The 16,794-nt window shown below is 49.2% G+C and overlaps 1 protein-coding gene across 1 annotated transcript; it reads left to right on the top strand.

Annotated features, from left to right (window-relative positions):
- The first annotated feature begins 1,512 nt into the window (after positions 1–1,512).
- LOC133918564 (outer envelope protein 80, chloroplastic-like) lies at positions 1,513–14,584 on the top strand. The gene is made up of 16 exons (XM_062362492.1): positions 1,513–2,347; positions 2,437–2,530; positions 2,788–2,870; positions 3,232–3,329; positions 3,455–3,524; positions 4,207–4,300; positions 4,396–4,477; positions 4,676–4,711; positions 5,847–6,000; positions 6,082–6,225; positions 12,342–12,412; positions 12,539–12,617; positions 12,716–12,831; positions 12,966–13,113; positions 13,689–13,758; positions 14,082–14,584. Exons 1-16 carry the CDS (start codon positions 1,730–1,732, stop codon positions 14,234–14,236), a joined length of 2,112 nt encoding a protein of 703 aa, XP_062218476.1. The 5' UTR covers positions 1,513–1,729; the 3' UTR covers positions 14,237–14,584.
- Positions 14,585–16,794: the final 2,210 nt, after the last annotated feature.

Raw genomic sequence — 16,794 nt, 5'->3', positions numbered from 1 at the left:
CACGTCATATTCCACTATATCATTGCCTTTCTTTTGACTTTATAAAGAGAAAAGTGTGGAAGGTTTTTCAGAACACATGCAGAATCGACAAAAAGCTATTGAAAGGCGTTTGCCAACAGGTGGCTAGTTCAATGATAAAAAACTTGCATCCCGTAGATAACGGATTATTATCTATTCCTTTTGCAATTTGACCCTGCTCTCTCAGTTTTCTAGGCTTAAGTATAACACGGTAACGAAGGAGCAGTAGTGGATCTAGAGCTAATATGAAAGGAATATCTTTTTCTCCCTCCTCTTGCTGGCAAGAGTCCCTTTGCAAAAACAAAAGGAATATTTCAGCACTTGTATTTGTATGCCCTGGTTTTGCTCTACCGAATTTACCCATATTCTTTTTGACAAAGTAGCATCTCAATGAACTAGTCATACCTTTATATCCCTTTTTCTCCATCAACGTGGCAATGTGGTCTTTCGTATCGTTTTTTCTTTAGGTGCCAAAAGATATATAAAAAAGTTTATTCTGAAATTTGCTTCAAAAGGAATGATTCTAGACCTTCCTGGCCCAAATCTGCAGTATGGGCTTTATTGGGGCCTAAATTGGCCCGTCAGATTTTTCAGTTTTGGGCCCTTTATTTGGAATACGAATTCCTTTTCTTCTTTCATCTCGAGCCTCGGGCCGTGACCGTGAGATAAGACTGAGCTTCACTCTGTTGACTGTTGGCACCGCAGTCCATTTCTGTACTCCATCTGACACGACTCACGATGCCTTCATGGTATCTCACGCGGTATATTCATCATAAAAAAACAACATTTTGATGTTTTCACCTATTTAGACTTTCGCTTTTGCCATCTAGCGACGGCAGCTAACGCATTAACACCTTCAAAATATAGAGAAAGTCACGATTAGTACAATATTACGATCGTGCACGTAATGCGATAAGTGATATTGCGTTGTCGACGGTAGGTCGGAAGAGGACGGCGGAGGGTCGCGTCGTTCACATGGTAAAAAAGCATTATAAGTTGTAGATAGCGGTATGGAGTCGCAAAGACATCCAACACTGTCATCTTAGGTGGTGGAAGAGATTGACAACAACACGATTATTATAGGGTAGCCGATTTACTAGATGCGTATACATACAGCTATAGATGAGATGATTGATGCAATATACAGATCACAGACATATGTTCAGAAGGAAGACGTTTAGGGGTGCATCTCAAGTGAAAAAATTATATATATTGGAAATGGTGCAAATCCTTAAAAAACCGTAGGTAAAAGCTCTAAATTTTCTGAAAAGAGCACTGCTACACGTAAAATCATTTAATTACAACTGAAGATTCAATGTTTGAGATCACTTGAACGAAAACTTATAAATACATCGAATAATTTAAATACACCGTTGTACTCGAATTATCCTAGATTGTTGTACACTAGGCATTTCGCTTTAGTTTGCATCTGCCCAGATTGGGGTGTTCAGATCTTAGCTTTGAACGGACCAGATCCATGAACCGAACTCTCGACCACATCGAACGGCTCTCATTCCCCCTCGAGACAAAAACGAGGAGCGGACCCCGACCCCGAAAGCCGGCAACCATCTCCGCTACGCCGCCTCCTTCGTCACCCATGGCGGACGGAACCCTCGCGCCGTCCCCTTCCTCCTCCGCCTCGTCTCCAAAAACATAAACCCTAGCCCAGCTCCATTTAGAAATCCTAACCCGACCCTCCTCCGCCGCCGCCATGGGGCGCCGCCGCGACGTCCGCTTCGTCTCTTCCGGCGTCAAGCTCCCGTCCGCCGCCGCCTCAGCCCCGGACGCGACCCCGGCGCCCGCACTCCTCTCCGCCGCTCTCCCCTTCGGGCACATCGGTCGCGCCATCGACGCCGCCGCCGCCGCCATGGGGCGTAGCCGCGACGTCCCCGTCTCCTCCGGCATCAAGCTCCCGTCGACCGTCTCAGCCCCTTCCCCGGCCTCGGCGCCGGCGCCGGCGCTCCCATTCGCGGACATCGTTCGCGCCATCGGCGCCGCCGCCCGCCGCCTGGGCGCCTCGCTCCCCCGCATCCCAATTGCGCGGGCCGACACGGCGCCACCCCCGCCGCGAAGGCACGGGAAGGAAGGTGGGGGCGAGGAGCGGGTGCTGATCAGCGAGGTGGCCGTGCGGGGCAAGGACGGGGAGCCCCTGGAGCGGCCCGAGCTGGAGGCCGCGGCCGCGAAGGCGCTGCGCGCGTGCCGCCCCAACGCGGCCCTCACCCTGCGGGAGGTGCAGGAGGACGTGCACCGCGTCGTGGAGAGCGGGCTCTTCCGCTCGTGCGTGCCCGTCGCCATCGACACCCGCGACGGCATTCGCCTCGTCTTCGAGGTCCTTTTATCCTCTTATTCCCCACTTCCTTTCCACTGGCTTATTTCTGGAACTGAAGGATGCAGCTTTTCGGTTGTTTTGTGGTTTAGGTGGAGCCGAACCAGGACTTCCATGGGTTAGTTTGCGAGGGCGCCAACATGCTGCCTTCCAAGCTCCTGGAAGACGCATTTCGTGGTCGCCATGGTAAATATGTTAGTTTCTCAAATAATGTTTAAGTTGCTATTTGATAATGTGGTATCTTAACTGAGAGTATCTGCTTATCAGAATGAATTTGTACTCTGTTATTAAAGTCATTTTCCGTACATAGTTGAAGTAGAGGGGCACTGGGAGTACATACCATTCAGTAGTGTCCTAGAATCCTCCTGTAACCATTATGTACTTTTGTTAGCGTGCTGCGTTTGTTTTAAGGCCCCATTGAGTTTTGGTGTTACAATGTGCAGGGAAAATTATCAATGTAAGACATTTGGATCAAGTGATCAAGTCCGTTAATGGATGGTATCAGGAGCGTGGTCTAACTGGCTTGGTATGTTATCCAAAATTCATGTTTTCTCCGTCACATAGTTTCATGATCCTTATTGTTTTATGGTACTCGGCAGTGTATCATGATATGCTTAAGAGGATTAGCTAAATTAGGTGCCTAACGGCCATTTGTCCTAAAAGTAATTCTCTGTAATATCCAGGGGCCTACAACCATTGCAACTGGGTTATCCTGCTCCTGCTTCTCTAACTCACCAATGATTGTATATATCTCACCGATGTCAAATATATGGGCAACTGAGCATACAACATAGGATTCATTTGTTATTCATTGCATCTAGAAATAAGGATGATAAATGCTAAATTGCTAAATGATGAATCACAATTAGCTCTTGATTTGGCTTCAGGTTTCATATGCTGAGATTCTTTCTGGAGGAATTCTGAGGTTACAAGTTTCTGAAGCTGAGGTTAATAACATCAATATTCGCTTTCTGGACAGAAGAACGTGAGAACCATATCTTGACTCAGTGAGATTCTCTTGAGTCTTGACCAAGTACTGTTTTAAAACCGTGTAATTTTCTATTTTTCTTATCTTTTCTGCCCTTCTCTTTCCATTTCTTGTTATCGCAGTGGTGAACCAACCATTGGAAAGACACAGCCAGAGACCATACTTCGACAACTAACCACCAAGAAGGGGCAGGTCTGAGTATTTTCAGAAGTTATCTTGCTCTATTTATGTTTTATATACTTCAGGAGGACTATTGATGATATTTTGAAATGTAAATTTCATCATTCAGTTATGTTCTTAGTTCTAGATGTGGCATGAAATGCTATTTTAACATTTTTCCACTTCACATTTTCTGGAATTCATATAGTGGGTTGAATCGTTGATGCACTGAAGTTGCTATGCAAAGGCCAAAGCCAAAATCGTCAGCTATTATTACAATATAGGCATATAAGTTTTGTTGGAGCACATAGAGCTAAGTAACTCTTTCTCCGTTCGTTATGGTTGTGTTTTTGCTGGCATTTTTCACACTAAATATTTGGACTTGGTTTTGGTGGTTCTGATTTGAAACACTATGAAAGGAGCACTCCAGCGTTCTGAACTAAAAGGATGTTAGCAATCATCTAAAAAAATCATGTTAGCGATAATATTTAGATTTGAAACACTATGAAAGGAGCACTCCAGCGTTCTGAACTAAAATGATGTTAGCAATCATCTAAAAAAATCATGTTAGTGATAATATTTAGAATTGGTTGGGTGTTTGTATTACCTTGTTGTTCATGTCCTGTTGCCTACTTGCCTTATGCTGAAACATTAATCATGTCTGTTTAAACTTCACATTAATCTTGTTTGTTTAAACTTCTATTGGTGAAAATAGGCTTACAATATGGCTCAAGTTAAAAGGGATGTTGAAACAATACTTACGATGGGAATCATGGAGGATGTTACATTAATTCCACAGCCAGTTGGAGGTAAGGCTATTCTTTTAGTTCTCAGTCATTATTTTTTAAGCTGATCCATTCTCTTCGTAAATTCTAGTGTTCATGTGCTTTGTGCTCTTCTGCAGATTCTAATAAAGTAGACCTTGTCATGAATCTTGTTGAACGCCCTTCAGGTGGTTTCTCTGCTGGTGGTGGCATTTCAAGTGGGTGAGTACAAGCAATGGTTTGTCAAGTGAGCTGAATATAGTGAATTGCATGCTTTCATAAATTCTGTTTTGAGTCACTAGTGCTGAAACTGTAGATGCACTTTTTTTTTCTTTTAACCATAAGTTGTAGCTTACACGCAAAGTACAAACGAACTGTTATTCTTCAATGTTGGTGATATGACATGCTCTTTTTTCACAGGATAACAAATGGACCCCTTTCTGGACTTATTGGCAGGTCAGTATGTTATTCTTTCACAGGTTAAGATGTATATATGCAGCAACACTGTTTCTGTTTCTAATGCCATTATTTCTGCTTCTGAGTTCCTACTTGTCGCATAGGCTCATTGTTATCATGGTTCTTCAAAGAGTCTTGTGTCAGTGTGTGTTTGGGGGGGGGGGGATGTAACATTTTCTTTGCTGAATATTATTCGGGGTTGGTTCTGGAAAAGTGGCCCTGTGCTCAAATAGTAGCCTTTTGCCCTTTATTTGGTTGGGCTTAACATTTCCAAGAATCCTCATTAGCTGGGTTCTTAGAAATGTTAGGAGGGCTGAAATGATAGCGCACTGTTATGGATGGACTTATGGTTATCATCAAAGCTGTCCTAAAGCCATCACATTTGGAGCAGCTTAAGCTATAAGCTTATCCTCTGTCCAAACAGGCCTTTAGGGATCAATGTTAAAGTTGATATTTTTTAATAACAAAATCTATAAATTATTGGTGATGAATTGATGATGTGTAGTTGAATAGACAGCTGATGATGATTAATTTGAACGCCTGGCTGATCTTTTTTGGCTATCAGATGTGTATAATTTCAAACCCCAGACCAGCTGTTTACTGGTCGGTTAGCAGCATGTACCCACTTAACCAATTCCGTTCAATGGTCTGCTGAAGCTCATAGCCTTTGGATATTGGAATCAGTTTACCAGTTGACCTGAAACTTCAATGGAAATCTAATTTTACATTGGCATGCTTATGAACGTAATCATCAGTAATTTCAGTATTGGTTTGCAATATACTCCTGTCTAAATTAATTGTGGTTTTAGCTCCTTGTACACAGAACAACGAAAAACTTCTATTTTAGTTTTTTACATGGTGTCTCCCTAGGATTGTGTACCCTTCTCTTTAACGCCATTGCCAATTAGCAACCGATAGTGGCATTTGTGGGAAAATGCCGCCATGAAAACCGAAACAACATGTATTTTGGAATAAAAACCAACTTCCTAAAACATATCTATTCTAATTTCTGAACTGGAGGTAGTATTTTAATAACAAAATCATTATGTTGCAACTTCATATTAGCTCCTGTCTCTTTATCTGGATATATTGAAGATGCACAGTCTAAATTTTTCTCACCTGGGAGTTGACACAGCTTTGCATATTCACACCGTAATGTTTTTGGGAGGAACAAGAAATTGAATCTCTCGTTAGAAAGGGGGCAGATAGATTCGATTTTTCGATTAAACTACACTGACCCTTGGATTGATGGCGACAACAAGAGGACATCTAGAACAGTTATGATTCAGGTATTTTACCTTCTATATGACATCGTTTTTTTTCCGCTAGTTAAGTATCATGCATATGTTTATAGTTATTTCTTGTGCCAGAATTCTAGGACTCCTGGAACACTTGTCCATGGTGGTGATCATCCTGACTATGGGCCTGTAACAATTGGACGGGTTACTGCTGGTGTTGAATACAGTCGACCATTCAGGCCAAAATGGAGTGGGACACTTGGGTTAATTTTTCAGGTAAATTTTTTTTTTATCTCATGTTGCACCTTTTATCTCATAACTTAAAGCCAGGCCCATAGATAATGATGGGATAAGTCTTTGTGGTCCTTGGCTGGTCTTTGTGGTCCTTGCTAGGGCTACAGCATCTAGGACAGCATCTTAGCATCTAGGACAGCATCTTAATATCTAGGACAGCTAGGACAGCATCTGGGACAGCATCTTAGCATCTAGGACAGCATCTTAGCATCTAGGACAGCTAGGACAGCATCTTAGCATATGCTTGGCATCTAGGACAGCATCTTAGCATATGCTTGGCTGGCTAGCAGTCTATAAATATGTATCCCCAACCCCTCAGGTTGGTATGGCATTTGTGTGAGAAATAAAGAAAAAATTGCCCCAACTCCTAGTGTCATCCTCTCTCGATGAGAGTAAGAATTCAGCTACTACCAAGAGTAAGAATTCAGCGACTAACAAGTGGTATCAGAGCCGTAGTATCCTGTAGCCTGAGCATCTCCTGCTCACCTCCTTTCCCAGCCGCGCAACAGCCCCAGCTGGGAGCAGCAGCAGCTCCGGCCGCTCCTGCTCACTTCTCTCCCTCTGCGCAGACGAGCAGCAGCTCGTCTGAAGCAGCCCTCTCCCCACGCAGCAGCCCCCGGGTAGCGCGTCATGTCCGCAGGGCAGTCTCAGCGCTCGGTCGCCTCGAGCACGCGGCGTCGGCAGGAGGCCGAACTTGCCGCGGCAGAGGAACGCGAGCGAGCGGCGGCAGAGACCGCTGCGGCGGCGGCAAGGGCGTCGAGGCTGGCAGCGGCGGAGCTGGCAGCAGCCAGAGCGGAGGCGGAAGCAGCGGCGGCGGCGGATGCAGCGCGTGCGGCGGCAGCAGAGGTCGAGGCTCTGCGCGGCAGCATCAGCAGCTCCGTTTCTGCTGACGACAGCGCCAACGCGGACCTCGAGTTGCTGGGGAGGGAGGCAGCGCGAGCGCGGGCGGCGCAGTGGGCAGCCGCGCACGCCCACGAGCGCGGCGGCAGCCCAGACAGACGCGGACGCGCCGGTGGCGCTCCTGGAGGAGGCGCGCACGGCAGTGGCGCTCCTGGAGGAGGCGAGCTCGGCGGTGGCGCTCCTGGAGGGGGCGAGCACGGCAACGGTGGCGGACGGGTCGATGGAGAGCGCGGCCTTCACAGGCAGCGTGGCTCTCTCTCCCCGGATCGGTACCGTGGTTACCACGGGCTCCAGGCTGTTGTCAGGGACGTCGGCCCCGGCGGTGGGTAGCCTACCCTCACTAAGACCAACTATGTCGAGTGGGCTGCGGTGATGAGGGTAAAGCTCCAGGTGCGGCATATGTGGGAGGCAGTCCGGTACGGTGACGTCGACTACGACCAGGATCGACGGGCGCTGGATGCCCTCATCGCTGCAGTCCCGTCCGAGATGCAGTTCTCGCTTACCAATAAGCGGACTGCCAAGGAGGCTTGGGACGCCATCGCTGCGGCACGCATCGGCAGCGACCGCGCCCGCAAGTCCACATTGCAGGCACTTCGCAAGGAGTGGGAGAACCTGGCCTTCAAGCCAGGTGAGGACGTTGATGACTTTGCTCTCCGTCTCAACACTCTGTTGCAGAAGATGGTGCAGTTCGGCGATGACACCTACGGCGAGGAGAGAGCTGTCGAAAAGCTCTTCCGTTGCGTCCCCGAGAAGTACAAGCAGATGGCTCGCTCGATCGAGTCCCTGCTGGATCTCTCCACGATGTCGATCGAGGAGGCGATAGGTCGACTCAAGGTCGTCGACAGCGATGAGCCACAGTCTCTCTCGGGGCCCATCACCACTGGCGGGAAGCTCCTTCTCACTCGGGAGCAGTGGGCTGCCTGCCAAGGTGACCGGAAGAAGGGGGAGCCTTCTTCCGCGACAGGCGGCCGCAAGCGTGGCAAGCCGCGCAAGGCGCGCAGAGACGCCCAGGCCGGGGCGCGAGGACGTGCCGAGGGTGATGCCCGCGGAGGCGCCCAGGGCGGCGCCGCTGGCAAGTACAAGCCAGCACGAGACGACACCTGCCGCAACTGCGGCCAGCTTGGCCATTGGGCCAAGGACTGTCGACAGCCACAACGCGGCGAGGCCCATGTCGCACAGGCGGAGGAGGAGGAGCCGGCTCTGTTCATGGCACATGCAAGCATCGAGCTACCTCCAGCGGCACCGGCCGCAGCGGCTCTCCTCCACCTTGACGAGCCAAAAGCACACGCCCTCCTCGGCGACGGCTCCGGCAACGACAAGACTGACGGGTGGTGCCTCGACACCGGCGCCACCCATCACATGACCGGTCGACGGGAGTTCTTCACCGAGCTTGACTCTAGCGTCCGAGGCTCCGTCAAGTTTGGGGATGCCTCCGGCGTGGAGATCAAGGGCGTCGGCTCCGTCATCTTCACCGCCGCGTCTGGTGAGCACAGGCTGCTCACCGGAGTCTACTACATCCCCGCGTTGAGGAACTCTATCATCAGCTTGGGACAGCTGGATGAGAACGGTTCGCGCGTGGTGGTTAAGGATGGAGTCATGAGGATTTGGGATCGCCGTCGTCGCCTTCTTGCTAAGGTAACCAGAAGCGCAAATCGACTCTACGTCCTTAACGTGCAGGTGGCACAACCCCTCTGTCTCGCTACTCGTCGGGATGACGAGGCGTGGCAGTGGCACGAGCGCTTCGGGCACCTTCACTTCGAGGCCCTGAAGCGGCTCAGTGCCACGGAGATGGTGCGAGGCCTGCCGTGCCTCGACCATGTGGAGCAGCTCTGCGACGTCTGCGTATTGACGAAGCAGAGGCGACTCCCCTTTCCCCAGCGGGCGAGCTTTCGAGCCAAGGAGAGGCTCGAGCTTGTGCACGGGGACTTGTGTGGTCCGGTGACACCGGCCACACCGGGAGGACGACGCTACTTCCTGCTGCTCGTTGACGACCTCTCCCGCTACATGTGGGTGATGGTCCTCGGCAGCAAGGGAGAGGCTGCGGACGCCATCAGGCGTGCGCAGGCTGCTGCGGAGGCGGAGTGCGGCCGCAAGCTGCGCATGCTGCGCACCGACAACGGCGGCGAATTCACGGCGGCTGAATTCGCGTCGTACTGCGCTGATAAGGGCATTTAGCGCCACTACTCCGCGCCGTACAGCCCGCAGCAGAACGGCGTCGTCGAGCGACGCAACCAGACGGTTGTGGGGATGGCTCGGGCCCTTCTCAAACAGAGGGGGATGCCGGCTGTCTTCTGGGGAGAGGCAGTGGTGTCGGCCGTCTACATCCTCAACCGCTCGCCTACCAAGGCGCTCGACGGCAGGACGCCGTACGAGGCTTGGCATGGGCGCAAGCCGGCGGTCTCCCACTTGCGAGTCTTCGGCTGCCTCGCGTTCGCCAAGGAGCTTGGCCACATCAGCAAGCTCGACGACAGGAGCACTCCGGGAGTGTTCATCGGCTACGCGGAGGGCTCGAAGGCCTACCGCATCCTCGACCCGAAGACACAGCGTGTGCGCACGGCGCGCGACGTTGTGTTCAACGAAGGGCGAGGATGGGCGTGGGACAAGGCGGTGGACGACGGCTCGGCTCCAACGTACGACGACTTCATTGTCGAGTACGTCCACTTCGAGGAAGCTGGGGGAGTAGGCAGCTCTTCTTCGACGAGCACGTCTACCCCAGCCCCCGAGCCTTCACCGACCCCGGCGCCTGCTACTCCGACAGCACCACACTCTCCAGCCAGGACCTCGGCTGCGATGAGTTCTTCGCTGGCTCCACCACAGCTGGCACCAGCACCGACAGGCACCTCTCTGGGCACGTCTACTCCAACACCAGCTCGTGTCAAGCACAGCCCGGTTGAGCTCGCTACTCCGCTCTCTCACGACGAGGAGCGCATCGACGCGTACCACGACGGCGAGCCGTTGCGGTACCGTACGATAGAGAACCTTCTCGGCGACCAGCCGGTGCCGGGACTGGTGCCTCACGACCTTGAGGCGCAGTTGCACCTTGCGTGTGACGACGGCGAGCCTCGGTCGTTTGCAGAGGCCGAGAGACACGCGGCATGGCGCGCCGCGATGCAGTTGGAGATGGATGCGGTTGAGAAGAACCGCACCTGGGAGCTTGCTGACCTTCCTCGTGGTCACCGCGCGATCACCCTTAAGTGGGTGTACAAGCTGAAGAGGGATGAAGCCGGCGCCATCGTCAAGCACAAGGCTCGCTTGGTGGCACGAGGCTTCGTGCAACAAGAGGGGGTCGACTTCGACGACGCCTTCGCTCCCGTGGCACGGATGGAGTCCGTGCGACTCCTCCTTGCGCTAGCTGCCCAGGAGGGCTGGCGTGTTCATCACATGGACGTCAAGTCGGCGTTCCTTAACGGCGACTTGAAGGAGGAGGTCTACGTGCACCAGCTGCCGGGATTTGCGATCCCCGGCAAGGAGGGCAAGGTGCTCCGCCTGCGCAAGGCCCTCTACGGCTTGCGGCAGGCGCCGAGGGCGTGGAATGCCAAGTTGGATTCCACGCTAAAGGGGATGGGCTTCGAGCAAAGCCCGCACGAGGCAGCCATCTACCGACGGGGCAGTGGAGGAAATGCTCTGCTGGTGGGTGTCTACGTCGACGACTTGGTGATCACCGGCACCAAGGATGCGGAGGTGGCGGCATTCAAGGAAGAGATGAAGGCCACTTTCCAGATGAGTGACCTGGGGCCTCTCTCCTTCTACCTGGGAATCGAGGTGCACCAGGATGACTCCGGGATCACGCTTCGACAGACCGCCTACGCCAAGCGCGTCGTTGAGCTAGCTGGGCTCACCGACTGCAACCCAGCTCTCACTCCGATGGAGGAGAGGCTGAAGCTGAGCCGCGACAGCACGACGGAGGAGGTGGACGCTACGCAGTACCGGCGTCTTGTGGGGAGCCTTCGCTACCTCGCCCACACACGGCCGGACTTGGCATTCTCCGTCGGCTACGTCAGTCGGTTCATGCAGCGACCGACGACGGAGCACCAGCAGGCTGTGAAGAGAATCATCCGCTACGTTGCGGGGACTCTCGACCACGGCCTCTACTACCCTAGGTGCCCTGGGGCGGCACACTTCGTCGGGTACAGCGACAGTGACCACGCCGGCGACATCGACACCAGCAAGAGCACGAGCGGGATCCTCTTCTTCCTCGGCAAGTGCCTCGTTAGCTGGCAGTCGGTCAAACAGCAGGTGGTGGCCCTGTCCAGCTGCGAGGCCGAGTACATAGCGGCCTCCACCGCTTCAACTCAGGCACTCTGGCTAGCTCGACTGCTTGGTGATCTCCTCGGCAGAGACACTAGAGCGGTGGAGCTCAGGATGGACAGCAAGTCCGCTCTGGCCCTGGCAAAGAACCCCGTTTTCCATGAACGGAGTAAGCACATCCGGGTGAGGTACCACTTCATCCGAGGCTGTTTGGAGGAAGGGAGCATCAAGGCGAGCTACATCAACACCAAGGACCAGCTCGCGGACCTGCTTACCAAGCCTCTTGGGAGGATCAAGTTCCTTGAGCTCTGCTCCAGGACCGGGATGGTTCAACTTTCCTACAAGACGACGCACAAGACTTAGGGGGAGAATGATGGGATAAGTCTTTGTGGTCCTTGGCTGGTCTTTGTGGTCCTTGCTAGGGCTACAGCATCTAGGACAGCATCTTAGCATCTAGGACAGATAGGACAGCATCTAGGACAGCATCTTAGCATCTAGGACAGCTAGGACAGCATCTAGGACAGCATCTTAGCATATGCTTGGCATCTAGGACAGCATCTTAGCATATGCTTGGCTGGCTAGCAGCCTATAAATATGTATCCCCAACCCCTCAGGTTGGCATGACATTTGTGTGAGAAATAAAGAAAAAATTGCCCCAACTCCTAGTGTCATCCTCTCTCGATGAGAGTAAGAATTCAGCTACTACCAAGAGTAAGAATTCAGCGACTAACAGATAAAAGCCCAAATCAGAGTTGATCGTGTAATATTACTGCTACTTTAGGTCCTACGTTTCAGATATAAATGCAGCTGCACCATTCTGTATCAGTGTAGGAATTAAGGGAAACAAAGCACCATTAAATTAACTTTTTCATTAGCATGTAGCATGTTCTGCTGCCTATCCTTTTAAAACTAGCCACATGGCATGGTGCTGACCTTTTGTATCTGTGCAGCATGCTGGTGCTCGTGATGACAAAGGCAATCCTGTCATCAGGGATTTCTATAACAGCCAATTAACTGCCAGGTCTCAACTCTCATTGTCTCATTTACTTCTTATTTTCACAATAAATATCTTTATGTTCGGGTACACAATCAATATACTTTTTTAAGTTGTCATTTCTAACCTGATGTTCATCTCATTGCATTGCAGCGGAAATGCTTATGATGACACACTATTGGCTAAGTTCGAAAGTATATACACAGATTCTGGAGATCATAGCTCTACAATGGTTGGCATTTACACTTGTTCCTTCTCCAACTTGTTTGGGACTAAAAGGCTTTGTTGTTGTTGTAATCTGTTATCTCCTGCTATCATTGTTGCTTGTAGTTTGTTTTCAATGTTGAGCAAGGTCTCCCAATTCTTCCTGAGTGTCTAAGCTTCAACAGAGTGACAACACGTTTGAGGCAGGGCTATGAAATTGGTCCTGCTCGGCTTCTTCTAAGGTTTGTTTATATAAAATTCTTGTATTGAGCCTGTAACAAAAAGTGTAATTAACTGAATTTCCTACATATGAATTTACACTGACAGTTCTTCCAGTTCTGTTACTTTCTATATAACGTTTTTTTGTCTTATGTAGTGCTTCTGGAGGTCATGTGGAGGGAAATTTTTCACCTCATGAAGCATTTGCAATTGGTGGAACGAATAGTGTAAGAGGATATGAAGAAGGTGCTGTTGGTTCTGGGCGCTCTTATGCTGTAGGTAGTGGAGAAGTGTCATTCCGCACGGTAGGCTTATTCCTTTTCCAGAACCTTGTATTTTTGCTGTTGTTAAATGAACCCCACATGGAACTATGGAAGTATGTGATACTAGTGTGTATGATAAAATCCAGGCAAAATGATATGGCAACTTCCCCCAGAATAACGTGTTGGAAACATCGGTATACTATGTACATAATTAAGTAAAAATGGTACTTTTTTAAGCATACTTTGCAATTCAAGGCAAATTTTCTTTATCAGATTTAGTTCAAGAATATAGCTAACTGGGAAAGCAAATAAATAGGTGGGCATGCTGCTACAGCGCCCAACAATTGAATACATATTAGATATGCAACATTTTCCAACACACGCAGAACATGGATAAGATTTTGATCTGATGCAGTAGTCCAGGAACACCTAGTGCACATGGTTATAACAAAGATGGTATATTACTATCTAGCAACAAATATTTTAGAAAAAATAGTACCAGTATCCATTTGTTATATTATTGCCACTACGGCCCAACGTGGATCTCATGAATGAACAAATCAAGATTTTAAATTAAATCATCACTTGATTACTTACAGTTCTTGCTTTGCATGCAGTTTGGGCCACTGGAAGGTGTGGTCTTTGCCGACTACGGTAGTGATCTCGGTTCTGGTCCCAAAGTTCCTGGTAAGTCATATTTTACTCACATTTTGCCCAACGTGATAATTCTATGCAGTTCGCATTTGGCAGACCGAAAGTAGGATATTCCTTCAGGTGAACTCAAAACCTAATATATGGTTTCAAAATAGAATTATCTAGTTTAGGATATCGATTTGGAATTCTGTGCTGATGATGTTTTTTAAAGTTGATTAATTGGAACAAGTCTGATACATCTCAGACTTTTGGACTGATGCAATCATTAAACTTTTGATATATATTAGCATCTCTTTCTGTTAGATAGTAGACACAGTTCTTACTTGGACCATCTGATGTGATTGGCTGCTGTTCAGGTGACCCAGCTGGAGCCCGTGGGAAGCCTGGTAGTGGTTATGGTTACGGTGTCGGCATCCGTGTGGACTCCCCACTTGGACCTCTGCGACTTGAGTACGCCTTCAACGATAAACAAGCAAGGAGATTTCACTTTGGTGTTGGCTACAGAAATTAACATGTATATTGGTCACATTCAGTTTTGTTCTTCTGAGCATTTTCAGCTAGGAGGAGGTAGTGCTATGCCGTCCATTTTTCAGCGATGTCAATCCAAGTTTCGGAAAGAAAGCTTTGTTTAGATCAGATTGCCTTATATTGTAACATATAGTTTTTCCCCCTCTTTTGTTGTAAGTGTTCTTGGGCCAGAGATCTAAAATTGCCCCCCAGCTGGTATATCTATCATGCCTAAGATATCTGAAAGTCCTGGTGGTGAAATCAGGAGATGCGTCTAGGGTTTAAGGTGGTAAAATTGCACAGAATATGAATAGTTTCATAGATGAAATTTGGAAGGTCGGCTGTATTAGCATGATTAGTGCTTCGGCTAATGTTGTTGCCTTGTATGCTGCAGTTCTTTATGCAGCTGCCAAGCTCATCATGGCGATGCTACCATCAAAACCTCAACCGTTGGAAGCTGGATGCTCTTCTGATAGTTCACCGTTGATCAGTTCTTCAGCAGCAAAAGCGGAAAAGGCCTCCTGCGACGCTGCCGTCAGTCACAATGTATATGCGGCTTCTCGTATGATGCAAGTCGTGAACAAGAGCCAACCACGCGACGCACCAGGAAACCACTGACAAGGCGAAGAAAATGCTGGAGAGGAAAAAACTCAGAGGAGAGGAGGAGAGGGAGGGAACGGGAGAAGCGATGGTCGCCGCCACTGCCGGTTGGCGGCAGCGACTGCCATGCTGTGAGGCTTGATGGGGTGCGGGCATCGCGCCACCTGGCTTCAAGGGGGATGGTGATTTTATTGGGTTGAATTGGGAGACTGCTCACTCGATGGGCCTGAGTTATCTCTCAATTCCTCTCCGATGGGTTTCCGAGGGGCGGTGCTTTATAGTGGCACGAGCGAAGCCAGCCAGGGGTGGTGCGTGATTCGCTATTTCGCTGGCAGGCAAGAAGGCCGGGGCACGGGGTCTTAGTTCACCGGGAATAGGGTGGCGCGCATGGTTACTGAGGGCAATTAGCTGGTTGATTTACCTTTCTTGGGTTGGGATTAGCGATAGGTTTGGGAGGAGGAGGAGAGGTTGTAGCTGGCGGTGGTTGCCGTGTTGGTGTCAGAGTTTTGGGCTGGGGAGCATGTGGAGGGTAGAGAGAAAATTAGCAGAATATAGTAGTTTTTTTAGGACAACAAAATCTAGTAGTTGATGATGCCTTGTTGTTGGGAAATGCAACTCCGTGTGCGCTCATGGTTTATCTTAATCGTTTGTCTTCTATATGATACTCATCCATCTTTTAATGATCTTACATATATCATAATTATTTTATCTACCTCTCTGGCATAAATCTCAACGAAAATAAACGATCTTGATAAACCATACGCCTTCATACCCGTTTGGAATTTTTGTGTTCCTTCTTGCTCCATGGAACAGATGCAGCCATTGATCCTTTCTTGCTCTCCCTTTTTCTTTCTTTTACAGAATAACAATACAAACACATCCAACCGTCAAAGATATTGCGCTAGCACCTGACCTGATCCAATCCAATCCAGCCGTCAAATATATTGCGCTAGCCCGCTGATCCAATCCAAACCACACGTATGATCAATCAATAGTAAACCTTTAAATCGCAATTTTCATGGCGTCACGTAGCCATGGGCTATTATAGTGGATAGCGAATGTTGCTAGCAAAAGCTATCCTACATCATGATCACATAGAAAGATATCGATTAATTATAAGTTCCTTTACTGTGTAAAATACCACATAGCTGTAAAAACATACTTATCACTTAAACGATGATTAATATTTGTACAAAACCAAAAAAAATAGCTAGCATGTGCAACTGATACAGTATATAAGGCTTTTTTCTTTCATCTACGGTTCTCTGTACTCAAAGGTAGATCTTAGGCCTTGTTATTTGGTAGATTCGGTTCGGTTATTTTGGTTAAAAAATATTTTGGATTTTGAAAAATGCAAATCTGCTAGCGAAATTGAAACCACACAAAATCGGTGCGGTTATGGTGATTAGCATGGCTTGATCTCACCCTTGCTCTCGCTCCTGCACCAGCCCCCACCCCGTCGCCCTTGCCGTACTCAACCCCTCGCTAGCTACAGATGTCTCCACTGCTCTCTTCACGTTCTATCCTGCTAGCGCCTCATCATCATGGGAGACCGGTCACTTGCGGTGATGGAGAATCGGGACTTCTTGCAAGGAAGAAGATTTTAGGTGGAGGTTCTTGCTCATTGTGGAACTGTGGTACATCATCCCTCCTCTTCCATTAATGGTAGCTTATTCATGCTTGTGGTTTTTAGAAGGTACACCTTCAAGCTCACTGTCTCCATCGTGAGTTGGGTGCTCCACTCGGTCCTGGGTGGAACATCAGATGGTTTTCATGTGCATCTTGAATCGGATAGGCATTTTTGCTTCTCGGTTCCATCTAAGCATGTTGGGTAGCTTATCTACGGTCTTAGACGTACCACTACTCAGTCCTTTCATGTGTACTTCCATCTATGGAGAGATGGCGATGCAGATTGGATCCAGGAAAGTTCGCACTGATCTAGAGAAGAGGATAGCCAATGGA

Source organism: Phragmites australis, chromosome 5 (genome assembly GCF_958298935.1).
Source record: "Phragmites australis chromosome 5, lpPhrAust1.1, whole genome shotgun sequence".
NCBI classification, from domain to species: Eukaryota; Viridiplantae; Streptophyta; class Magnoliopsida; order Poales; family Poaceae; genus Phragmites; species Phragmites australis.
The sequence above is the reverse complement of the archived record's forward strand: the minus strand, read 5'-3'. Positions and strand labels throughout refer to the sequence as shown.

Bases quoted from the DNA above. Each gene is read 5' to 3' on its own strand.
- LOC133918564 (XM_062362492.1), top strand. From the start codon at position 1,730: ATGGGGCGCCGCCGCGACGTCCGCTTCGTCTCTTCCGGCGTCAAGCTC. The intron at 3,330-3,454 runs GTGAGAACCATA...TTGTTATCGCAG, and splicing joins CGCTTTCTGGACAGAAGAAC to TGGTGAACCAACCATTGGAA. The intron at 3,525-4,206 runs GTCTGAGTATTT...TGGTGAAAATAG, and splicing joins TAACCACCAAGAAGGGGCAG to GCTTACAATATGGCTCAAGT.